Source organism: Salvelinus alpinus, chromosome 29 (genome assembly GCF_045679555.1).
Source record: "Salvelinus alpinus chromosome 29, SLU_Salpinus.1, whole genome shotgun sequence".
NCBI classification, from domain to species: domain Eukaryota; kingdom Metazoa; phylum Chordata; class Actinopteri; order Salmoniformes; family Salmonidae; genus Salvelinus; species Salvelinus alpinus.
In genome coordinates, this window is record NC_092114.1 from 46,208,217 (window position 1) to 46,234,834 (window position 26,618).

Below are 26,618 nucleotides of genomic sequence, written 5' to 3' on the forward strand. Positions count from 1 at the left end.
TGATTTCACTCCCTGCAGTTAGTGAAAAACACTGCATTCAACCCTCTGTAAATCAGTCAGTTCTTAATGTAAAGACTTGACACTCAGGATTCTGTATAAGGGTGTCCCAATGAGCAATTACTCTCAGCTTCCTGTGACAACCGGAAGTGCCTTACATTTGGGTCATAGGGGCAGTGTCTATTTCCAATAAGTTTAAACAGTGATTTACCATCACCAAATGGACAGGCTGAAAACAACACCAACGAGCGATGGAGAGCAACCACTATCACTGCTCGGCCATCCCGAGTTCAGCGAACCAGACAATTGGGCATTTCAGCAATATATTAGAGCATGTTCAATTCATGATGGTCAATGCCCATTGTAATGTATTGCTAATGGACAGTATCCAATGCACTTAGTACATTGCCAATCTTAACATGTTATACTGCAGTTGGACAGTGTCCATTGCCAATATATTGCTATTGGATAGTGTCCATTACACATGCTATATTGTCAGTGTGAACATGCTCTTCTGCAAGTTGACAGTGTCCGTTGTCAATGTATATCCATTTGGATGTTGAATCAACACCAACGAGAAATTCTGACTTCCTTTAATCAAACATGACAAATATACAGTGGGGAGAACAAGTATTTGATACACTGACGATTTTGCAGGTTTTCCTACTTACAAAGCATGTAGAGGTCTGTAATTTTTATCATAGGTACACTTCAACTGTGAGAGAAGGAATCTAAAACAAAAATCCAGAAAATCACATTGTATGATTTTTAAGTAATTAATTGGCATTTTATTGCATGACATAAGTATTTGATACATCAGAAAAGCAGAACTTAATATTTGGTACAGAAACCTTAGTTTGCAATTACAGAGATCATACGTTTCCTGTAGTTCTTGACCAGGTTTGCACACACTGCAGCAGGGATTTTGGCCCACTCCTCCATACAGACCTTCTCCAGATCCTTCAGGTTTCGGGGCTGTCGTTGGGCAATACGGACTTTCGGCTCCCTCCAAAGATTTTCTATTGGGTTCAGGTCTGGAGACTGGCTAGGCCACTCCAGGACCTTGAGATGCTTCTTACGGAGCCACTCCTTAGTTGCCCTGGCTGTGTGTTTCGGGTCGTTGTCATGCTGGAAGACCCAGCCACGACCCATCTTCAATGCTCTTACTGAGGGAAGGAGGTTGTTGGTCAAGATCTCGCGATACATGGCCCCATCCATCCTCTCCTCAATACGGTGCAGTTGTCCTGTCCCCTTTGCAGAAAAGCATCCCCAAAGAATGATGTTTCCACCTCCATGCTTCACGGTTGGGATGGTGTTCTTGGGGTTGTACTCATCCTTCTTCTTCCTCCAAACACGGCGAGTGGAGTTTAGACCAAAAAGCTCTATTTTTGTCTCATCAGACCACATGACCTTCTCCCATTCCTCCTCTGGATCATCCAGATGGTCATTGGCAAACTTCAGACGGGCCTGGACATGCGCTGGCTTGAGCAGGGGGACCTTGCGTGCGCTGCAGGATTTTAATCCATGACGGCGTAGTGTGTTACTAATGGTTTTCTTTGAGACTGTGGTCCCAGCTCTCTTCAGGTCATTGACCAGGTCCTGCCGTGTAGTTCTGGGCTGATCCCTCACATTCCTCATGATCATTGATGCCCCACGAGGTGAGATCTTGCATGGAGCCCCAGACCGAGGGTGATTGACCGTCATCTTGAACTTCTTCCATTTTCTAATAATTGTGCCAACAGTTGTTGCCTTCTCACCAAGCTGCTTGCCTATTGTCCTGTAGCCCATCCCAGCCTTGTACAGGTCTACAATTTATCCCTGATGTCCTTACACAGCTCTCTGGTCTTGGCCATTGTGGAGAGGTTGGAGTCTGTTTGATTGAGTGTGTGGACAGGTGTCTTTTATACAGGTAACGAGTTCAAACAGGTGCAGTTAATACAGGTAATGAGTGGAGAACAGGAGGGCTTCTTAAAGAAAAACTAACAGGTCTGTGAGAGCCGGAATTCTTACTGGTTGGTAGGTGATCAAATACTTATGTCATGCAATAAAATGCAAATTAATTACTTAAAAATCATACAATGTGATTTTCTGGATTTTTGTTTTAGATTCCGTCTCTCACAGTTGAAGTGTACCTATGATAAAAATGACAGACCTCTACATGCTTTGTAAGTAGGAAAACCTGCAAAATCGGCAGTGTATCAAATACTTGTTCTCCCATTACATTACATTTACATTTAAGTCATTTAGCAGACGCTCTTATCCAGAGCGACTTACAAATTGGTGCATTCACCTTATGATATCCAGTGGAACAACCACTTTACAATAGTGCATCTAACTCTTTTAAGGGGGGGGGGGGGTTAGAAGGATTACTTTCTCCTATCCTAGGTATTCCTTAAAGAGGTTCAATTCATCAGTTATTCTGCGCTCTGGCACACTCTGAATGTCAAGGCAAACAACATGGTTCTGTTTCTCCTTTCATTTTGTTGGCCACGCTCCAAAACGCTGGACAAAACGTCCAGGCAAGGCCTCCAAGTCCTCAACCGGCCACAGACACCTATCCTACTATGTGCTCCACACTGTAGCGTCTATACTCTGTCTCTCTACTCATAGATGAACCCCCCCCGCCCCCAATGCAATGCAGTCAAAAACATAATGTACAAACAAGCCATACAGCTTCGAAACAGACAGCGACAAGGTTACTTTTTCCTGTAGATTTAAATATCAATAAATTTCCCATGGTGTTGTCTGCTCGTGTAGAGCCTGTTTTTCCGTCAATAACTAGGGTACGGTAGGACTCGTGTATCACTAAATTGATCGGAATTTGATCGTGTATCACAACATTTTAAAGCGGACCCATTTTCAGTACATAACATGGTTTTAGAAGCGCTTCAACCTCATAATCTAATAATAATAATAATAATAATCTCCCCACTGTATATGCCATTTGGGTTCAGAACACAACTTCCTATGATCGGATTTGGCAAATGGACAAAACATAGGCCTTATGACAACTCACATAAAATAAGACAAATCTATGTCCATATGGTTCCTATATATGTATAAATGACAAAAATCTAAACACTTTTTTTACAAGGTTTTAATATTTTGTAAAAATTTTAAGATTTCACCCTTGAGACCTGACTTTCAGGTGGCGCTAAACCACCTTTTGGATTTTTGGTTTATAACACCCGGCATTTGATATGTTCCACTTGCAATATATTTTTGGCCAACAGCCACCCAATTGAGTGGTATTTACGATTGTGTGTATGGTTGGCCCAATGCCAATAAGATCCCATTCATTTTTGTCCTTTTCATGGGGGTCTTCCCTTAGAAGCCTTCAGTGGAATAGGGATATCTAAATTCTTAATTAATATAACACCATGTCTGTGTGTCCGGTCTTATAGACCACCTCCCATACCTCAGATGCCACGTCAGCCCAACCGCACTCTACGTCCACCCAGCAGCAGCACCACTCAGAGTAGCAGTAACATCCATGGGAAAACCCACGTCTGGGTCAGTGCCCGCCATGGAGATCTCTCTGACTGGGGCCCCTACTCAGGTGGGCAACATTGTATACATTCAGCATTGAGCGGTTTTACTCTTAAAACAAACAAAAACATACCAAACCAATATCTGAAATTTTATTCTGAATGTTAATAAATATTTCTCATTTATGATTTAAAAAAAAATATTAACCTTCCTATCTTAACACACTTCGAACCTCTCAGGTTTCAGCTCTGACGAGGACACGTTGCCACCTAAACAGGACAAGACCAGGTTTGCCCACAGGAACCAGCCCCACCTGCGCTTTGAGATCACCAGCGACGACGGCTTCCATGTACAGGCAGACAACATAGAGGGTAAGAATCTCAGCCTAACTACAGAAAAGCTATACAGTGCCTTGCAAAAGTATTAATCCCCCTTTGCGGTTTTCCTATTTTGTTTGCATTACAACCTGTAATTTAAATCGATTTTTATTTGGATTTCATGTAATGGACATACACAAAATAGTCCAAATTGGTGAAGTGAAATGAAAATAATTACTTCTTTCAAAACATTCATATAAAATTAACTTCTTATGGCTACAATCCCGTTAACGGGATGATATGACAACAGCCAGTGAAAGTGCACGGCGCCAAATTCAAACAACAGAAATCTCATAATTAAAATTCCTCAAACACACATGTGTCTTATACCATTTTAAAGGTAATCTTGTTGTTAATCCCACAAGTGTCCGATTTCAAATGGGCTTTTCAGCGAAAGCACCACAAATGATTATGGTAGGTCACCACCAACCACCAGCCATTTTTCCAGCCAAAGAGAGGAGTCACAAAAAGCACAAATAGAGATAAAATGAATCACTAACCTTTGATGATCATCAGATGACACTCATAGGACTTCATGTTACACAATACATATATGTCTTGTTCGATTAAGTTCATATTTATATCCAAAAAGCTCAGTTTACATTAGCCCCATGTTCAGAAATGCCTCCAAAATATCCGGAGAAATTGCAGAGAGCCACGTCAAATAACTGAAATACTCATCATAAACTTTGAAAGATACATGTTTTACATAGAATTAAAGATACACTTGTTCTTAATGCAACCGCTGTGTCAGATTTCAAAAAGCTTTACGGCAAAACACAATATTCAATAATCTGAAAACAGCGTTCAGCCACAAAAGGAAGCTATACAGTTACCCGCCAAATTGTGCAGTCAACAAAACTCATAAAAAGCATTATAAATCTTCACTTACCTTTGCTGAGCTTTGTCGGAATGCACTCCCAGGACTCACAGGACCAAATAGCTATTTTCGTTAGCCTGTTTGGTGTACAAATCCAACGTCAGGAAGCGCGTTCACTAAAAGCTGACGAAATGTCCAAAAGTTCCGTAACAGTCCGTAGAAACATGTCAAACAATGTATTGAATCAATCTTTAGAATGTTTTTAACATAAATCTTGAATAACGAACCAACCGGAGAATTACATTGACTTCAGATGAGCGATGGAACAGAGCTCCCTCATGTGAACGTGCATGGTCAGGTCATGGCTGTGACTCATTCGGCCCCCCTTCACAGTAGAGGCATCAGACAAGGTTCTACAGACTGTTGACTTCTAGTGGAAGCTGTAGGAAGTGCAAACTCATCCATATCTCGCTGTGATTTCAATAGGATCTTGGTAGAAAATCGACCAGCCTCAGAATTCCCACTTCCCGTTTGGATTTTTTCTCAGGTTTTTGCCTGCCATATGAGTTCTGTTATACTCACAGACATAATTCAAACAGTTTTAGAAACTTCAGAGTTTTCTTTCCAATACTAATAATACTATGCATATATTAGCAACTATGTCTGAGGAGCAGGCCGTTTACTCTGGGCACCTCTGTGCACCTTTCATCTAAGCTACTCAATACTGCCCCTGCAGCCATAAGAAGTTAACGGAAAAGTGGTGCGTGCATATGTATTCACCCCTTTGCTATTAAGCCCTTAAATAAGATCTGGTGCAACCAATTACTTTCAGAAGTCACCAATTAGTTAGATTGCACACAGGTGTACTTTAAGTGTCACATGATCTCAGTGTATATATACACCTGTTCTGAAAGGCCCCAGAGTCTGCAACACCACCAAGCAGGCGGCACCATGAAGACCAAGGAGCTCTCCAAACAGGTCAGGGACAGAGTTGTGGAGAAGTACAGACCAGGGTTGGGTTATAAAAAAAAATATCCAAAACTTTGAACATCCCACGGAGCACCATTAAATCCATTATTAAAAAATGGAAAGAATATGGCACCACAACACACCTGCCAAGAGAAGGCCGCGCACCAAAACTCACGGACCAGGCAAGGAGGGCATTAATCAGAGAGGCAACAAAGAGACCAAAGATAACCCTGAAGGAGCTGCAAAGCTCCACAGCGGAGATTGGAGTATCTGTCCATAGGACCACTTTAAGCCGTACACTCCACAGAGCTGGGCTTTACGGAAGTGTCCAGAAAAAAAACATTGCTTAAAGAAAAAAATAAGCAAACTCCAAAAGGCATGTGGAAGACTCCCCAAACATATGGAAGAAGGTTCTCTGGCCAGTTGAGACTAAAATTGAGATTTTTGGCCATCAAGGAAAACGCTATATCTGGTGCAAACCCAACACCTCATCCCCACAGTGAAGCATGGTGGTGGCAGCATCATGCTGTGGGGATGGTTTATCGGCAGGGACTGGGAAACTGGTCAGAATTGGATGGCACTAAATACAAGGAAATTCTTGAGGGAAACCTGTTTGTCTTCCAGAGATTTGAGACTGGCACGGAGGTTCACCTTCCAGCAGGACAATGACCCTAAGCATACTGCTAAAGCAACACTTGAATGGTTTAAAGGGAAACATTTAAATGTCTTGTAATGTCCTAGTCAAAGCACAGACCTAAGGGGCGGCAGGGTAGCCTAGTGGTCAGAGCGTTTGACTAGTAACCGAAAGGTTGCAAGTTCAAATCCCCGAGCTGACAAGGTACAAATCTGTCGGAACAGGCAGTGTTCCTAGGACGTCATTGAAAATACGAATTTGTTCTTAACTGACTTGCCTAGTTAAATAAAGGTAAAATAAAAATCCACTTGAGAATCTGTGGTATGACTTAAAGATTGCTGTACACCAGCGGAACCCATCCAACTTGAAAGAGCTGGAGCAGTTTTGCCTTGAAGAATGGGCAAAAATGCCCGTGGCTAGATGTGCCAAGGTTATAGAGACATATACCCCAAAAGACTTGCAGCTGTAATTGCTGCAAAAGGTGGCTCTACAAAATATTGGGGGGGTGAATAGTTATGGACACTCAAATTCTGTTTTTTGTCTTATTTCTTGTTTGTTTCACCCCCCCAAAAAATGGTGCATCTTCAAAGTGGTAGGCATGTTGTGTAAATCAAATGATACAACCCCCCCAAAAAAATACATTTTAATTCCAGGTTGTAAGGCAACAAAATAGGAAAAATTCCAAGGGGGGTAAATACATTCGCAAGCCACTGTAGCTGTTCCTATTTGAATGTAAAAGCATTTTCTATGCAGAATCTGTTGAACTGGCTTTTAAGTCCAGGACTAGGCTTAATGTGTGTCCAGTAAACCGACCCGATGTAGTATAGCATTTTATTTTGCTATTCATATCCTCCTTTTTTCTCTCCTCTCGCTCCCTCAGTGGCGTGGCGAGCGGTGATCGACGGCGTCCTGGAGGCCCGAGCAGGGTTCCATCTGAAGGCGTTGCCCCTGGGCGGGGTGATCGGGGCACGGGTTCTGGGCCTGCTCCACGACGCTGTCATCTTCCTACTGGAGCAGTTGCAGGGTGCCGCCAGCTGTAAACAACACCGCTTCCGCTTCCACCGCTCCGACACCCCTGACGACGAGCTGCCCATCAACCCCAGCGGTTGCGCCCGCGCTGAGGTCTACTCGCGGTAAGAACCAAGCACTGATGTCTGTGGTTAAAATAGGCATGTTGATGTCTGAGCCATCTTGCTATAAGATCTCCATAACTTTATCTCTTATTGGAATGTAGAGGTGATTTTCATTTTTAAGCTTATGTAATTGAATCTGAATTTCTATTTTGTAACCTGAATTCTACATCCCCTACATTTAGAACATTAAATTACTGTAGCTATGACTAACTCCCTCTCTGCCTCTGTCCCCTCACAGGAAGTCAACCTTCGACATGTTCAACTTCTTGGCGTCTCAACACAGACAGCTGCCTGACATCATGTCGACGCCATGTGACGAGGAGGACGATGACGTCCTACTGAAATCCACCAGGTTAGACGACTCCACAATTACCATTGAGCTAATGCTGTAATTTAATTGTATTCTGTTTTTTTTCTGGGAGAAATAAGTTCTAACCTACAGTATTCTCCATGTTCCCATCTCATAGACGAGCCACCAGCACAGAGCTTCCCATGGCCATGCGCTTCAGGCACCTGGAGAAGACCTCAAAGGAAGCAGTGGGGGTTTACAGGTCACTAAGAAACCATTTTTAAATGTTCTAATATTATTATGATTACTTTGTTTTGTTGGGGGAAAAATACTTCATACTTACTATTTTTCTCTTTCACTGTTTAAAAAAAAATATTTTCCTTATCCTAGGTCTGAAATTCACGGACGTGGTCTGTTCTGCAAGAGGAACATTGAGGCAGGGGAGATGGTGATCGAGTACGCAGGCAATGTCATCCGTGCGGTTCTCACAGACAAGAGGGAGAAATACTATGACAGCAAGGTTGGTCAACAAAATCACCGGAGTGAATACTGTCTTATAAGCAGTTTACAGAAACTGGTTGTGCTGCGGATGTTTAGGTTGAATACAAAGGAAAATACAGCAATGCATCTCATTTTAGAAAATACAGCAATGCATTTCATTTCAGAAAATACAGCTATGCATCTCATTTCACTCAATAACTAAATATATTTTGACATTTGCGATGATACATTTGAATCTGAGCACTTAGATTTTGAACATGCATTCATGTGTGGATTTTAGTGTCTCGTTGGTTATGTATTTATTGTTTTTTATAGCTAGCACAAAAAAAGTCCCCTTTGGCGGATTAATAAAGTACTATCTCATCTTTGTCTTCTAAAACCCTTTCATCTCCTTGTCAGGGCATCGGCTGTTACATGTTCCGCATTGATGACTTTGATGTAGTTGACGCCACCATGCACGGCAATGCCGCCCGTTTCATCAACCACTCATGCGAGCCCAACTGCTACTCGCGCGTCATCCTCGTCGACAGCCACAAGCACATCGTCATCTTCGCCCTGCGTAAGATCTACCGCGGCGAGGAGCTCACCTACGACTACAAGTTCCCCATCGAGGACGACAGCAGCAAGCTGCGTTGCAACTGTGCCACCAGGCGCTGCCGCCGCTTCCTCAACTAGAAGACCAACCTAAACAGACACCACGTTGGAGTACTTGAATTCTTAGAGGGAGACTGGGAGATGCAATGATGTGGTCATAAGGGTGGCGTTACCGATAAGTACTGATAAATTGGACACTCCTCCGTAGATAGTTTAATTTAAAGACGGACTGATATGACGCTTTTTAATTTAAAGACAGACTGATGGACATTTTGTGGATATCCCAGAGCAGGTTTTCCTAAACTCGATGTCTACCGCTACAGGCATCTATTCTAGGCCTTCAAAGAAACCCAGTTGGTTCAGGCCTCAGTACTTTAGGCCACTGGTGACATTACACCATCTCATGGGCCACTCGCTTGGTTTGTCTACGTTCTTGAATCAGTTGCCAATGGCCTCTGCTGAAAATAAAGGTAAATATTCCACAGTTGTGGTGCTTATCACTTAGACCAGAGATGGGGTTGATTATGTACTTAATTTCAGTTTGTCATCATTCAGATTACTCTGTTTTTAAGAGGAATTCCATGTTATTGTACTGTAGCTATGACAATACAAGGCTACACTCGAGTCGAGTCAAACTATTTTAGCACCTTATTTTCAATGGCCATAAGCGTGAGTTGCTGTATATAAAATAAAAAAAGCCTGTTGTATTTTTTTATTTTTTTTCGTTGACCCTAGCCACCTCCAGTATACATTTTAGAGCAGCTATATTTTAATTGCCCATGTCGATATTATGGAGACCGTTATAACAGAATGTGTCCCAAATGACACCCTGTTCCATACATAGTGCGCTACTTTAGAACAGGGCCAATAGGGAATGGGGTGACATTTTGGACATGGCCAGAGACTCTTATGAGCAGGTTCAGGTTGTTGTTCCTTTTGTTGTACTTATATGAAGGTGCTGTTCAACTAAAAGATACTTTCACTTATGGTTTTAATAAAGGTAAACTCAGCGAAGTGCCGTTGCTACGATCACCACCGCAGATATTGAGATGAGCGAGATGCAGGACTTCGATTTCACACAGTCACACACCGTATGTGCGTAACGGGTTAGATTCACGCTGTTACAGCGTGGTAGCCAGGGCACGAAAACAGCGGAGACGTTGAGCCTCGCGCTTCAACGCTCTTAGTTGGAAATTGACCCACTATGCCAGGGGTGTCAAACTCAAATACCCAGTGGGCCAAAATGTAAAACCTGAACAAAGTCGCGGGCCAACATTGAACAAATGAACCTTTTAATATGGACCCAAACAAGTTTTGCTTTAACATTGAATATGGAACAAGCATCGCTTATTACCATACAATATATAATTTAATAGTGGAGACATGCAAAATCGAATTTCAAATGAAAAAACACATCAATGGCATTCATTTATTAAATAAATAAAATGTAATTCCTGCTCAGGCTCACGTTTGAAAATGCTTGCTTTTTCTCTGGGCATACGACGTCACAAACTTTCATCATGCACTTTTTCACGAACTCTCCCTCATTAAAGGGCCGGGCTGATTTTGCGATCTCTGCTGCCACTATATAACTAGCCTTTACAGCAGCCTCACTTTGATGTGGCTTTTTTGAACATATTCTGTTGTGAAACCAAACTTCTTTTCATCTCCTCTACTTTCTGGCTCCTTTGAGTCATGTCCAGGTCCTTGTATTTGTCATGGTGTTTCGTTTCATAGTGTCGTCTAATGTTGTACTCCTTACTTACAGCCACGTTGACTCCACAAACAAGACAAACAGGTTTGTCTTTTACATATGTAAACAGATATTCTGCCTCCCACTTGTCCAGAAAGCTCCTGTTTTCTGCCTTTCTTTTCGCCATTTTGGGAAGGGATAGCGCGCTGACAGTTGTAGCGTCTATGTTGCTATGACTACTGTCACAGGGGAGAGGGCGTTTCTGGGTCCTGTCCTGATTGGCGCGCGAAAACAACAGCAGAGCATTATGGGATTCGTAGTATTAGCGGTGAATGCGCTGTATAATACCGGCGGGCCAGCTCTAGTAGTAATTTGGTATTGTCTCGCGGGCCAAATATAATTACCCCGCGGGCCAAATTTGGCCAGAGTTTGACACCCATGCACTATGCTGTTTACTTTCTGCAACTCCGTCATATCGCTGAGTCTACCTTTTAAACTGGTTCTCCACTAATTTCTCCCCTGTACTTGAAATTAGAATTTAATTACTGTGAAAACATCTTGTTGCACCCTTCTAGAAAGAAATAATGAAAGATGTTTTTAGTCTGCCAGGGATACTTTTTTTCACTATTGTTTTTGTGCCGTTTTGTTCTTGATTATCCAGACTTTAATACTGGTACTGATACTGATAAAAACTGCTTTGATAAGTCAACTCCCTCCCTAACATTTTACAACCCAATTTGTATATGTATTCATGTATATTGGTATACATGTATAATCAAAATGCTAATGAAAAAAAAAAGTGATGTTGTCAAATATTAACCTGGTTTATATTTGGTACTGAACACCCACTAATTTTAAACGGGCATAAAGATTACAGTTAAATACCTGGTCGTAGCCTATACTCAAATTGTCGTCCTTTATCTTTATCTGTGTGGCCCTCTTCTACTTACCTAACAGTGACCAATCCTCTCCCCTGTCTCTCACAGGTGTATTACCTCAGTGGCTCACCATGACATAAACAAGAGAAGATAATGTTTGGGCTCTGTTACAATAACTAGTTCAGCCAGTGCTTGAGGTATTGGAACTCTTTTTTTCCTGTTTGTTCTGGCCCAAGTCAAGCACTGACTGTAGTAAACCACGTAGAATGCATGGCCAATAGATTGTTTCATTCTAGGTGGTATGCTCGTATGGATATTGTAACTTGCTCTTGGTTTCCAACTCATGCTGTGCAACCCCATTTTAGGGCACTGAGCTGGCAGTGCATGCAACAAAGGACACAATCTACATGTTTCGGGTTTGGAGGGGTCTCTGCCCCAGAGTACTGAATAAATGCAGTGTGTTGCCGTAGGACTGTTTATTTCACTGCGTGTTGAATGAACATTGTTCTGTAAAGCGAACTTTGTCTGTACATAGTTGTATAAAAAAATTCTAAACCTGTATTTTTTTCTAAGCACTTTTTTTATTTATGATATACTTGGCTTAATAAAGATGTTGAAATGTTTGAAGAAATGTTGGTGAGGGATTTGTTTTTGATTCGATTAAATATCTATTATATATACATATGTGCGTGTATATGTATGTATATACAGTGGGGCAAAAAAGTATTTAGTCGGCCACCAATTGTGCATGTTCTCCCACTTAAAAAGATGAGAGAGGCCTGTAATTTTCATCACAGGTACACTTCAACTATGAGACAAAATGAGAAAAAAAAATCCTGAAAATCACATTGTAGGATTTTTTATGAATTTATTTGCAAATTATGGTGGAAAATAAGTATTTGGTCAACAACAAAAGTATCTCAATACTTTGTTATATACCCTTTGTTGGCAATGACAGAGGTCAAACGTTTTCTGTAAGTCTTCACAAGGTTTTCACACACTGTTGCTGGTATTTTGGCCCATTCCTCCATGCAGATCTCCTCTAGAGCAGTGATGTTTTGGGGGTGTTGCTGGGCAACACGGACTTTCAACTCCCTCCAAAAATTTTCTATGGGGTTGAGATCTGGAGACTGGCTAGGCCACTCCAGGACCTTGGAATGCTTCTTACGAAGCCACTCCTTCGTTGCCCAGGCGGTGTGTTTGGGATCATTGTCATGCTGGAAGACCCAGCCACGACCCATCTTCAATGCTCTTACTGAGGGAAGGAGGTTGTTGGCCAAGATCTCGAGATACATGGCCCCATCCATCCTCCCCTCAATACGGTGCAGTCGTCCTGTCCCCTTTGCAGAAAAGCATCCCCAAAGAATGATGTTTCCACCTCCATGCTTGACGGTTGGGATGGTGTTCTTGGGGTTGTACTCATCTTTCTTCCTCCTCCAAACACGGCGAGTGGAGTTTAGACCAAAAAGCTCTCTTTTTTTCTCATCAGACCACATGACCTTCTCACATTCCTCCTCTGGATCATCCAGATGGTCATTGGCAAACTTCAGATGGGCCTGGACATGCGCTGGCTTGAGCAGGGGGACCTTGCGTGCGCTGCAGGATTTTAATCCATGACGGCGTAGTGTGTTACTAATGGTTTTCTTTGAGACTGTGGTCCCAGCTCTCTTCAGGTCATTGACCAGGTCCTGCCGTGTAGGTCTGGGCTGATACCTCACCTTCCTCATGATCATTGATGCCCCACGAGGTGAGATCTTGCATGGGGCCCCAGACCGAGGGTGATTGACCGTCATCTTGAACTTCTTCCATTTTCTAATAATTGCGCCAACAGTTGTTGCCTTCTCACCAAGCTGCTTGCCTATTGTCCTGTAGCCCATCCCAGCCTTGTGCAGGTCTACAATTTTTATCCCTGATGTCCTTACACAGCTCTCTGGTCTTGGCCATTGTGGAGAGGTTGGAGTCTGTTTGATTGAGTGTGTGGACAGGTGTCTTTTATACAGGTAACGAGTTCAAACAGGTGCAGTTAATACAGGTAATGAGTGGAGAACAGGAGGGCTTCTTAAAGAAAAACGAACAGGTCTGTGAGAGCCGGAATTCTTACTGGTTGGTAGGTGATCAAATACTTATGTCATGCAATAAAATGCAAATTAATTACTTAAAAATCATACAATGGGATTTTCTGGATTTTTGTTTCCGTCTCTCACAGTTGAAGTGTACCTATGATAAAAATTACAGACCTCTACATGCTTTGTAAGTAGGAAAACCTGCAAAATCGGCAGTGTATCAAATACTTGTTCTCCCCACTGTACGTATACAGTGTATTCAGACCCCTTTTTCCACATTGTTACTTTACAGCCTTATTCTGAAATGGATTAAATAAATAACCATGACTCAACATGTTTAATAGTTTGTCTAACCTATTATTCTACAATGTAGAAAATAGTAAAATAAAGAAACCCTGGAGTGAGTGTGTCCAAACTTGACTGATACTGTATATACAATACCAGTCAAGTTTGGACACACCAAGACATTTTTGCAAATATATACAAAGAAAAGAAATATCACATTTACATAAGTATTCAGACCCTAGTCTACTCAGTACTTTGTTGAAGCACCTTTGGCAGCAATTCCAGCCTTGAGTCTTGTTGGGTATTTTACATTTACATTTAAGTCATTTAGCAGACGCTCTTATCCAGAGCGACTTACAAATTGGAAAGTTCATACATATTCATCCTGGTCCCCCCGTGGGGAATGAACCCACAACCCTGGCGTTGCATGCTACAAGCTTGGCACACCTGTATTTGTGGAGTTTCTCTCATTCCTCTCAAGCTCTGTCGGGTTGGATGGGGAGCATTGCTGCACAGCTATTTTCAGGTATTTCCAGAGATGTTCGATCGGGATCTGGCTGGGCCACTCAAGGACATTCAGAAACATTGCACTCCACGAGGAGACTGCGTGGCAGGTTGACTATCTGTTATGCGAGTGCAGCAAGGAGCCACGGTAAGGTGCTAGCTAGCATTAAACTTATCTTATAAAAAAACAATCAATCTTAACATAATCACTAGTTAACTACACATGGTTGATGATATTACTAGTTTATCTAGCTTGTCCTGCGTTGCATATAATCAATGCGGTGCCTGTTAATCATTGAATCACAGCCTACTTCGCGAAACGGGGGATTTAACAAGCGCATTCGCGAAACAAGCACTGTCGTTGCACCAATGTGTACCTAACCATAAACATCCATGCCTTTCTTAAAATCAATACACAAGTATATATTTTTAAACCTGCGTAGTTAGTTAATATTGCCTGCTAACATGAATTTCTTTTAACTAGGGAAATTGTGTCACTTCTCTCGCGATCTGTGCAACAGAGTCGGTATATGCAGCAGTTTGGGCCGCCTGGCTCGTTGCGAACTGTGTGAAGACCATTTCTTCCTAACAAAGACAGCCAACTTCGCCATACGGAGGATGATTTAACAAAAGCACATTTGCGAAAAAAGCACAATCGTTGCACGAATGTACCTAACCATAAACATCAATGCCTTTCTTAAAATCAATACACAGAAGTATATTTTTTTAAACCTGCATATTTAGTTAAAAGAAATTCATGTTAGCAGGCAATATTAACTAGGCAAATTGTGTCACTTCTCTTGCGTTTATTGCACGCAGTCAGGGTATATGCAACAGTTTGGGCCGCCTGGCTCGTTGCGAACTAATTTGCCAGAATTTTACATAATTGAAGGTTGTGCAATGTAACAGCAATATTTAGACTTAGGGATGCCACCCGTTAGATAAAATACGGAACCGTACCGTATTTCACTGAAAGAATAGGCATTTTTGAAATGATAGTTTCTGGATTTGACCATATTAATGATCTAAGGCTCGTATTTCTGTGTGTCATATTATAATTAAGTCTATGATTTGATGGCGCAGTCTGACTGAGCGGTGGTAGGCAGCAGCAGGCTCGTAAGCATTCATTCAAACAGCACTTTCCTGCATTTGCCAGCAGCTTTTCGCTGTGCTTCAAGCATTGCGCTGTTTATGACTTCAAGCCTATCAACTCCCGAGATTAGGCTGGCAATACTAAAGCACCTATTAGAACATCCAATAGTCAAAGGTATATGAAATACAAATGATATAGAGAGAAATAGTCCTATAATAACTAAAACCTAAAACTTCTTACCTGGGAATATTGAAGACTCATGTTAAAAGGAATCACCAGCTTTCATATGTTCTCATGTTCTGAGCAAGGAACTTAAACGTTAGCTTTTTTACATGGCACATATTGCACTTTTACTTTCTTCAACACTTTGTTTTTGTATTATTTACACAAAATTGAACATGTTTCATTATTTGAGACTAAATTGATTTTATTGATGTATTATATTAAGTTAAAATAAAAGTGTATAGTTGTAATTGTCATTATTACAAATATATATAAAAATCGTCATCGGCTTTTTTTGGTCCTCCAGTAATCGGTATCGGTGTTGAAAAATCATAATCGGTCGACCTCTATGTTGTACCCACTTTGACTATTAAAACCTACCCTAACCAGAAACTGGATAGATGGCTGCATTCGCACAAAACTGAATGCTCAAACTAAAATGTCAGTATAGAGACAAAGTGGAGTCGCAATTCAGGGTCTACAGACAATCACGGACAACAAAAGGAAAACTAGCCACGTCACGGACACTGATGTCTTGTATCCAGAAAAACGAAACACCTTTGCCCACTTTGAGGAGAATACATTGCCACCGACGCGGCCCGCTACCTAGGACTGTGGGCTCCTTCTCCGTGGCCGACGTAACTAATACATTTAAACGTGTTAACCCTCGCAAGGCTGCCGGCCCAGACGGCATCCCTAGCCGCGTCCTCAGAGCATGCGCAGACCAGCTGGCTTGTGTGTTTACGGACATATTCAATCTCCCACTATCCCAGTCTGCTGTCCCCACATGATTCAAGATGGCCACCATTGTTCCTGTACGCAAGATTGCAAAGGTAACTGAACTAAATGACTACCGCCCCGTAGCACTCACTTCTGTCATCATGAAGTGCTTTGAGAGACTAGTCAAGGATCATATCACCTCCACCTTACCTGTCACCCTAGACCCACTTCTATTTGCTTAAAAGATCAAAGACAACAACCACCCGAGCCACTGCCTGTTTACTTCGCTACCCTCCAGAAGGCGAGGTCAGTACAGGTGCATCAAAGCTGGGACCAAGAGACTGAAAAACAGATCTGGCAGACTCACTAAACACAAATGCTTTGTTTGTAAATAATGTCTGAGTGTTGAAGTGTGCCCCTGGCTATCCGTTAATTAAAACATCTAGATAATTGTGCCGCTTGCTTAAAATATAAGCAATTTCAAATGATTTATACTTTTGATATTTTACCGATTACATTTACTTTTGATACTTAAGTTATGTTTAAAACCAAATACTCTTAGACTTTTGCTCAAGTAGTATTTTACTGGGTGACATCCACTTTTACGTGAGTATTTTTTTTAAAGGCATCTTTACTTTTACTCAAGTATGACAATTGGGTACATTTTCCACCACTGCTCTCTGGCCCGGTGCAAGAGCCTGCCATTGGTAAACATGCTCATGATACTGTAGCGCTTCCATAGTGGCCTTCGTTAAAGTGGTTGTTGCACTGTCATGGGCGAGCTTCGAGAACCCTCCCAGGCGGGTCTTGGAGCTCACACATGCGCAGAGTAATTCCCGACCCTGTGGCGCTGGGCAGCATGGCAGGCTCTTGCACCGGGCCAGAGAGCAGTGGTGGAAAATGTACCCAATTGTCATACTTATCTAATCTGCCCAGCGCCACAGGGTCGGGAATTACTCTGCGCATGTGTGAGCTCCAAGACCCGCCTGGGAGGGTTCTCGAAGCTCGCCCATGACAGTGCAACAACCACTTTAACGAAGGCCACTATGGAAGCGCTACAGTATCATGAGCATGTTTACCAATGAAACAATGACACCTATAGCAACGGGCAAAATGCTACATACTATAAACAATATGCCAAGCAATACTGGCAACTCCAACAAGAAAGAATAATAATAGCGGTACAATAGAACATATGGCTACAAACCTATCAAAGTTATTAAGTCATTTGGGGTAATTGTAAGAAGAAACCCAATACACCCCCCATGCAACTTACATTTCAATGCACGCACCACATTCAGGTATTCTTGTTACTGTCCATAGTAAAAATAATCCTCAGAAATGTGTGTCTTCTTTCTTCGGACAACGATAACACTCTGACCTGAGTGGGCGGGTGCAGTGTCCAGATGCGTCTTTGCAAGCGCTCTGATTGGGAATGTCAGGGCTATGATGGGTGACGGATAACTAAGGTAGGCTAAACAGCCAAACTAATGGGACTGTGAGGGAAATTTAAGTAGAGGAGGGGGGGGGGGGGACATGCTGTCAACAATTTAAGACAACCCTGTCTGTTTTGCCCCATAGTTGCACATGCATCGGTTTTGTTTCTAAATAATGAAGTCGTCTATTATGTGAGAATATCACTTTTTAAATCACTGAATTTGAGTCAGTGAACACACACAATTACTTCAGGTGTCTAGGTACATTTACTCTAGAATCTATAGTGTATCCTTTACATTTGGAATGTCATACAGGAGATAACATAATGTGACTTTCTAGAAACACTACTTGGACGCCTATTGGTTCAATTCTACACCCGTATGGCATTAGGTAATCATGCCCTATTCGCAGGCAGAATTGGTTTTTAACAGCACCTCGAAAAAGTGGAGAACAAAGGAATGGAGTGGTACAGTTTATAAAGATGGCTTGGTCGTAGCCTTGGTTGTGTGAGTGCCAACGGACAAACACAAACATGGAAGGCCCTGAGCGTTGCTCGGAGCAGTACGTAAGAAAAACAAATAGCTCTTCAGGAAAGTGGACTGATTTACAGCACAGTAGGCCTATCCTCGTTATCTAAACTGTTTTAAAATTCTGCTTTGTTCGTGGATCCATCTGTTTATGGCTCTTATTATCTACTCTACTGTATGTAAGTATGATCATGCTTAACCACACACCTGTTTGTTTCAGTTGCTACCCCGGTGGAGGAGAGCGATGAGAAGGTTATCGTAGGGTATGAGTGCCCGGCCCACTCCATGCCCTTCAAAGTGTGTCTGAACACTGGCTACCACTTCTGCTGTGGCTCCCTGATCTCCAGCCAGTGGGTGGTGTCTGCTGCCCACTGCCACAAGTCGTAAGTGCTGACCGGGCTTTATTAAACTGATGTAGGCTTATTTATGCTCGTGGCAGTGTAGACCAATTAAAGTGTTAAACCCTTGGGGTTTTAGCCTTTAATTGGGGCCCAGAGTTTAGCCTATTACAAGTAGGACCCACAGTCTTTCCTGTTAAAATAATCATATGGTCAGGAAAGACTCCCTGTAAAAGGTGATGAAATACAGGTAGGTCAGGTAGTAGAGTAAACGTACTGTTTACTACCGAGTTTTGAGGGAGCTTGCATTTGGCATGCTGACTGCAGGAATGACCACCAGAGCTGTTGCCAGACAATTTAATGTTCATTTCTCTACCATAAGCTGCCTCCAAAGTCGTTTTAGAGAATTTGGCAGTGCCTCCAACCGGGCCTCACAACGTGTATGTCGTCGTGTGGGGGATCGACGTGTATGACAGCGTGTTCCAGTTCCCGCCAATTCCAGCAACTTCGCATAGCCATTGAAGAGGAATGGGACATCATTTTTACAGGCCACAGTCAACAGCTTGATCGACTCTATGCGAAGGAGATGTGTCGCGTTGCATGAAGCAAATGGTGGTCCCACCAGATACTGAATGGTTTCCTGATCCACGCCCCTACTTTTTGGGGGGGTATCTGTGACCAACAGATGCATATCTGTATTCTTAGGTATGTGAAATCCATAGATTAGGGCCTAAGGAATTTATTTCAATTGACTGATTTCCTCATATAAACCTTTGAAATTGTTGCATGTTTTGCGTTTATATTTTTGTTCAGTATAATTACATTATGCAGTAACTCGGTGGTAGTTGAACTATTGGCTGCTGCTAGGTAGGTGTAATAAAATGTTTACTTGAACTCTACAGCCATGTCCAGACTGTGGCCCTGCCCTCCCGCTACCCCCAGGCCGTCGACAACTGCCTGGTGTCCGGCTGGGGCAACACCATCCCCAACGGAAGTGAGAGGCTGGGAGCTAAAGGTAGAATTTGGACCTAAGCATAAACCTAGGCTGCAACTAGTCAACCCTTAAACTTAAAACTATTAGGCAAATACTAAATAATCTGATTCTGTATTAGTGGTTAGGGGCACTTTTTACAGTACCCATACCTCTATTCCAGGGTAAAGAGGGCACAAACTGCAGAGGAAATGAGAGGGGAGTGGGATTTGATGTTGTATTGAGTTAATAAGTGCTTTTTTTTATTAAAGCAAAGTAACTTGAAGAGTATGCTTTATTTTTTTTACATGATACATAACATTTCAAATGCAAGTGGTCTAGGGCTGACTTGAAAGCACACAACACAGAATACTGTATGTTGAATGAGAGGCTGTGTGAGTGTGGCACAGCACATTCATTGATTTATTTATGCTTTGCCAGACAGCTTCCCTACTAAACTGCAGTGCCTGAGACAGCCCATCATCGATCACAGAATCTGCGAGAATGAGAATCTGTTCACAGAGAACATGGCTCGCATTCATGCACGGAGGAGTCAGCAGCTGTCACGTTAGTCGACATAAACCACTGAGAAAATGGGGGTTGAGAATGATACCGAAATAAGACTGTTTGACTATACTATCAAGTTCCTGCTTTCATTCCTCATCCCCTCTTTCCCACTTGTATTGATAAAATTCTCTAACCATCTACGCATCTTCTCAACACTCTCCTTTAGATCTTGCTAGAGTTACAGTATTCTGTCTCCTGGGAATATTCACTTTAATTCTGACCTTTGTATCTTTCTGTGTTCGTGTCTATGTGTGAGTGTGCGCAAGGTGATTCTGGTGGCCCCCTGGTGTGTAATGGTCAGCTGTAGGGTGTGGTGTCCTGGGGTTACAAGTGTGCCCAGGAGGGACACCCTAGTCTCTACGCTCGCGTTTGCCAATAGAACATCATAGATCAGCGATATTATGAGCAACAACTAAACACACACACACACAAGCCAGTGGAGGCCTGCTGAGGGGAGGACAGCTCAACATATTGGCTGGAATGGAGTAAGTGGAATGGTATCAAACACGTGTTTGATCCTATTCCATTCACTCCATTCCAGGCATTATTATTAAGCCTGGTGACATACACAGTTTTGAACACACACACAAATGTACAGTAATGCTCACACACTCATTCAAGGTCACACTACAATTTTTTAGGTTAGGGTTAATTTTAGGCATTAACCCCCCGAAATCTTAAGGTTAGGTATTAACTCCCCCCCAAAAATGTGTTGTTTTATTTTTAAACATTTTATTTAACCTTTATTTAACTAGGCAAGTCAGTTAAGAGCAAATTCTTATTTACAATGACGGCCTAGGAACAACTTGGCTACCTGCCGCCCCAGGTTAAGGTAATGGTTTCTGGATAGGCTTTCTTATTTTTTACTATTAAAAAAACGTTCTATCGCTAAACAGCCCTAAACCATTTCCCATGCAATGTCAATGCGGTTTCTAAACTAACCCCTGTGTAATATAATTCTGTCCACTGGTTGGTTTTGCGGCGCTAGTCTGATTTCCCACTGTAAACAGGTAGAGGTGCATATTTCCTAACCTGGCAGAAGTCACTGAGCTAGCAAGCTAATGTTAACTAGTGAGTCACAGAAATGTACGTTCAGCATGTTCATTATTTCAGTCCAGTTGGAGTTATCTTACTGTAATAGCATGGCATAACAGAATTTATTTAGTTTTTGAACAAAAGCAGACTGGTGTGATGAGCGAAGTCGATCCGGTGGAATACGAGCACTTATTTCAGAGAGCACTCCATAAGCCACGCCCCAGTGGGCAGAGGTATGGAGCCAGATAGCTGCCAAAAGGTTGAACGTACGTATCGTTAAGATTGTAAGAAAATCCAAACGTAAATTGTTAGGATCGTAAATTGTTAGGATCGTAAAGAAAAGCAATGCGTGATACATGTAACATAACCGTTAAATTAGATCTGTGAACTTATAAAACCTATATTACAACTATGAATGAACATTTACATGTTCAATTCTAACTTTACATTTCCCTTTTCCCGGTCACAGTTCTTTTTTATACATACAAACTTTTGTCAGGAATGCGGCATCTGCAAAGGAATGAACTGAACATAGCTATTTGAAGTTAGCGAGTCAATCAAGTAACTCTAGCCCAGAGTTGCTTTGCAGCTTCTGGTTTCATTTCCAAAATAAAAGTCGAGAGCTTGTTTTAGAATAACAGTAACTACGTTACACCAGTAGATGGCGTAGTATAGGCTTGGGCCTTCAGCAAATGACTTGTGTGAGAATGATACTATAAAGACACAGAAAAACCTTGTCTAGAATAACCGCCTGAGCTGCAAAATAGAAACTAAATATGATTTAGGCTCGGCCTATTCCACTATCTAAATGTGCCATGCGTTGGTGTTATTTAATGGCCATTTAATTACATCATTTATTTTTATAGCCGCGTTGGGCTACTATGGTGATCATGTAACCTAATGAATTACATTTTTCCAGTATTTGAGAGCACGGACTGTAGGCCTTATATTAGGCATTTTGACTGTTGTATTTGCGATTTCCACTCTGTATGTAGGCTTGTTATAGCCATTTGCGTTGCAAAACCCTATTACACAGAGGCTATATCCATATCAATAAATGAGACAAAACAAAATATTGATTATATCTTGGCTATAACCTGTCCTGAGCTAAATAGCCAACGGGTGCCAAATGATCAAGACTATCTATAGCCTATTCTTATTGCCAGATTTGTTTTCCCTAACCGCCACTGCATGTGCTTCTTCAACTATTTTGTTTTAAATGTATTTAGATGCCTGTGAACTAGGGTCTCTTTTTAAGAGGATATAATAAATATAATTTAAAAAATCACAAATGGAGTTCTAAAATTATTCCACAAGACACCAGTACCCAAAATGATAGCCTAAATTGCAATTCCTACAAGTTGAAGGCCTATTTTTTTACTTGGATGGGCAAAAAAAACATTGGAGAATTAAGATAATTTCAATAAACAAATGGATAAGACTGTTCTATTCTCTTTGATTTGGTTCCTATTTCAACTCAGACAAATGACAGAATGGATGACACACTGACTGACTGAACTGAATGAAGGATGAATTAAATGTTCAAATATGTTTGAATGATGAGTTGTACGCATCATGCATGCTCTACACTTTAGTAGGCAAATAGGCCTACATTAGGGTATAATGACTCTATGGTTGCATGCCTCCAGAAGAGCATCTTCTGAGGCTGAGGGGTGCTTTTCCGAAGGCGCGTGGTGCTGCATGGAGATCACAAGCTCTTCAACTGGGCAGCAGTGTCGCGATGGAGGGAGTAGCCTATATGGAGACTACCTAAGACCACTGCAACAGAGTTATTGTAAAGTGTGCGAATAAGCTTATGCCAGACCTCTACCTTGTTCATTTCAAAGTCCATATGTTCATGACCCTATTCATATAAACCATGTCAAATTATTTTCAATTAACCCCTCCTACAGAATATGCTTTAGCAAGATTTTGAGTGATGAATTAAATGTCAAAATATTCCAGAATTTCTTTTTTTGAGTGTCAAAGACTCCAGTGGTCATACATAATTCATAGATTCACATGACATCTATTATTATTATTCTGTTTTTAATTATTCCTGGTATACTACTGGTTATGACTGCAGACAGAGTCCAGAGAATGGGATGGTGCAATATTGAATTAGTCATATTTTGATAAGGTGTATGCACGGGGATGTCCACGTCACCCAGAGATATGCCCATGCTGTAGAGTTACACCTAGCAGACTGAAACGTCCCTGTTGTAGGCATAAGTTAGTTCTATCTCGACTTGCGCTGGCAAACAAATCCACTACATTTCCGGTTTCCCTGACTTCCGTTTCTTTTATACTGTGTTATGCTTGTTTGTGTAGGACTCCTCCTCCTGGTGTACTTTTTTGTGTTTGTTGGTGAGATGAAACTGCCAAAAATCTGAGAGGTATTATTATACGTCAGAATTGCAACACAAGATTTGTTCAAGCCTAAAATATTAGTCCGTAATCGTAACATGGTGTTTGTATGTTCACAGATGACATTTCATGTTTCTTACGATCCTAATGATACAATATGTTCAACCTTTTGGCAGCTATTTGGCTCCAAAAAAAGCCAACTTTTACAGTGGGTCCAACATGGTTCTCTGTAGCCTAGTTATGCTAATACAGTTGAAGTCATTAAAACTTGTTTTTCAACCACTCCACACATTTCTTGTTAACAAATTATAGTTTTCACTTATCATTCACTGTATCACAATTCCAGTGGGTCAGAAGTTTACATACACTAAGCTGACTGTGCCTTTAAACAGCTTGGAAAATTCCAGAAAATTATGTCATGTATTTAGAAGCTTCTGATAGGCTAATTGACATAATTTGAGTCAATTCGAGGTGTACCTGTGGATGTATTTCAAGGCCTACCTTCAAACTCAGTGCCTCTTTGCTTGACATCATGGGAAAATCAGAAGAAATCAGCCAAGAAAAATAACTGTGGACCTCCACAAGTCTGGTTCATCCTTGGGAGCAATTTCCAAACGCCTGAAGGTACCACGTTCATCTGTGCAAACAATAGTACGCAAGTATAAACACCATGGGACCACGCAGCTGTCATACCGCTCAGGAAGGAGACGTGTTCTGTCTCCTAGAGATGAACGTACTTTGGTGCGAAAAGTGCAAATCAATCCCAGAACAACAGGAAAGGACCTTGGGAAGATGCTGGAGGAAACAGGTACAAAATTATCTATAGCCACAGTAAAACAAGTCCTATATCGACATAACCTGAAAGGCCGCTCAGCAAAGAAGAAGCCACTGCTCCAAAACTGCCATTAAAAAAGCCAGACTACGGTTTTCAACTGCACATGGGGACAAAGATCGTACTTTTTGGAGAAATGTTTTCTGGTCTGATGAAACAAAAATAGAACTGTTTGGCCATAATGACCATTGTTATATTTAGAGGAAAAAGGGGTCGCTAGCAAGCCGAAGAACACCATCCCAACCATGAAGCACGGGGGTGGTAGCATCATGTTGTGAGGGTGCTTTGCTGCAGGAGGGACTGGTGCACTTCACAAAATAGATGGCATCACGAGGCAGGAAAATTATGTGGATATACTTCCGACTTCAACTGTATATTTGAGACAAGTGTATTGCAGTTAATTTCGTCTTTGACTCAATAAGTAAAATATCTTTGAATAGTTAACAGGGGAACAACAACGAGTCCCAGACAGTTCGCAAAAGAACATTCCAGAGGGGGCATCTTTTACAAGGCTACCTAAATTATTGGGATCATCTGGTTACCACAAGTCTTTGGAATACATTGCTCATTGACAAAACAGACCGTGGAACGCCTTTTCACATGAAGATCCACGGTGGGTCTATGTAAATTATGTGATTTTATTGGAGACAGGTTTATAGCAGTGAATGTCATCAATTAATTTACTCTCGTAGTATTTCTAAGTACAACCCATATGAGCCAGGGAAACTTTATGAAACTATCACTGTGGGGCTTTTTACTGGAATTATTAGGATTTTCTTGTGATCACAACAAAACTACATATTTTGTTCAAATAGATATGTAATTAAATTGTGTTTTCTTTGAAAAGATGGCCCTGGATGAGAAGAGAACATTCCGTGTTCTGCCTGATTGTTGTGCTGTTTACCTCAATTTTCTGTATTATTGTGACCAGAACAAAACTACTTATTTTACTCCACTAGAGATTGAAATAAATTATTTCTTTAAAGACTGACATGGACTGTTTATTCTCCTTGTGGTTACTTACCCATGGTTGTTGGTTATTTACCAGGTAACTAGAATATAAAAATATTAAAGGAATGAAACAATAGACTCCTTACTCAACTAGAGATTGAAATTAATGATGTTTCTTTGAAAAGATGGCTGACGTAAAAAATACATTAAGGGGAAAGGATCCAATGACACGGAGGCTGATTATCTTTCTGCACATCTCTTTATTTACAATGCTGGCTGCTATGGTTAGCACAAATGCAGGACATTAAATGCTACCTGAATTGAAAAGTAACATAAGTAGGCCCACAGTATCACAGCGAGATCAAACAGGTATATGTGTTAGTCAGAATATCCAGTGTCCACACCGACACTATTGGTTATTCAACAACACCACACACAACTGCAATGCAACTAATTCATCTCATTGGTACATGAGTGTTCAGTCTGTTGAATATTTAATCAATGAAAATATGGATTTCTTTGCTGAATGAAGGTTTTTTTCAAAACTTCAAAAAGGGGACACACACACAATAAAGGGTGTTTATCAAATAAAGTAATTTGTTTGCTTAACTGGGGGAATGGGATGGAGAAATGGTTTACAATAGGTAGGGTGGGGCTCATGGCTACATAGAGCCATGACTACATGGAACTCTATTCCACATCAAGCAACTTACGCAAGCAGTAAAATCACGTATTTGTTATTTATTTAATTTTTATTCAACCTTTATTTATTTAACCTTTATTTAATATACCACACCCCTTTGTGCCTTATTGCTTAATTATACAATGGATGGGTCTAATCCTGGACGCTGGACGCTTCTCTCTGTGTTTCATAATTTTTCTTCAATTCACAGGAGAAAGCATCAGCGTGAGCGAAACAGCGCCCCTCTGTCTCTCTACGTGTACGCCATCTATCTGATGCTGTCTGGTCCAAACGAGTATAACATTGTTGCCGCCCGTAGCATTGAAGGCAAGGGAAGCCAGTGAGCATCTGGCCTCCCTTGACAAAAAAAGTATAAAAAATTTGCCAATCGGCTTTAAGCTAAACTGAGCGAGCTCGAATGTGAATGGTCCTGGCGCACAAAAAAAAAGTGTCAAGGGAAAAGCCACCTTGGATGTGGGGTCACTCCTATCAAATCCCATTGAGAGCATACAGTGCCTTCGGAAAGTATTCAGACCCCTTGACTTTTTCCACATTTTGTTAGGTTACAGCCTTTTTCTAAAATGTATTAAATTGTTTTTTTCAATTTAATCTATACACAATACCTCATATTCACAAAGCAAAAACAGGTTT

General features: G+C 41.4%; 2 protein-coding genes across 9 annotated transcripts in view; both read left to right on the forward strand.

Annotated features, from left to right (window-relative positions):
• LOC139559086 (histone-lysine N-methyltransferase 2B-like) overlaps positions 1-18,556 on the forward strand; it is an 82,444-nt gene extending 63,888 nt beyond the window's left edge. For 5 of the 8 annotated variants that reach the window (XM_071374782.1, XM_071374784.1, XM_071374783.1 and 2 more), the window contains exons 31-37: positions 3,402-3,556; positions 3,726-3,857; positions 7,167-7,419; positions 7,658-7,771; positions 7,887-7,970; positions 8,099-8,228; positions 8,609-13,769. In XM_071374782.1, coding sequence (XP_071230883.1) covers positions 3,402-3,556; positions 3,726-3,857; positions 7,167-7,419; positions 7,658-7,771; positions 7,887-7,970; positions 8,099-8,228; positions 8,609-8,884 — 1,144 coding nt within the window. In that variant the 3' untranslated portion in view covers positions 8,885-13,769. Of the gene's footprint in view, positions 1-3,401; positions 3,557-3,725; positions 3,858-7,166; positions 7,420-7,657; positions 7,772-7,886; positions 7,971-8,098; positions 8,229-8,608; positions 13,770-18,445 lie in introns of those variants that run through there. The other 3 variants (XR_011671684.1, XM_071374786.1, XM_071374787.1) reach the window with 3 other exon arrangements.
• Positions 18,483-25,280, forward strand: LOC139559088 (trypsin-like). Its single transcript, XM_071374792.1, has 3 exons — positions 18,483-18,608; positions 19,466-19,578; positions 19,975-25,280. Exons 1-3 carry the CDS (start codon positions 18,511-18,513, stop codon positions 20,103-20,105), a joined length of 342 nt encoding a protein of 113 aa, XP_071230893.1. The 5' UTR covers positions 18,483-18,510; the 3' UTR covers positions 20,106-25,280.
• Positions 25,281-26,618: the final 1,338 nt, after the last annotated feature.

Coding starts and splice junctions, on each gene's coding strand:
- LOC139559088 (XM_071374792.1), top strand. CDS start 18,511: ATGCCCTTCAAAGTGTGTCTGAACACTGGCTACCACTTCTGCTGTGGC. Junction 18,609..19,465: donor GCTGCCCACTGCCACAAGTC/GTAAGTGCTGAC, acceptor TGAACTCTACAG/CCATGTCCAGACTGTGGCCC. Junction 19,579..19,974: donor TGAGAGGCTGGGAGCTAAAG/GTAGAATTTGGA, acceptor ATGCTTTGCCAG/ACAGCTTCCCTACTAAACTG.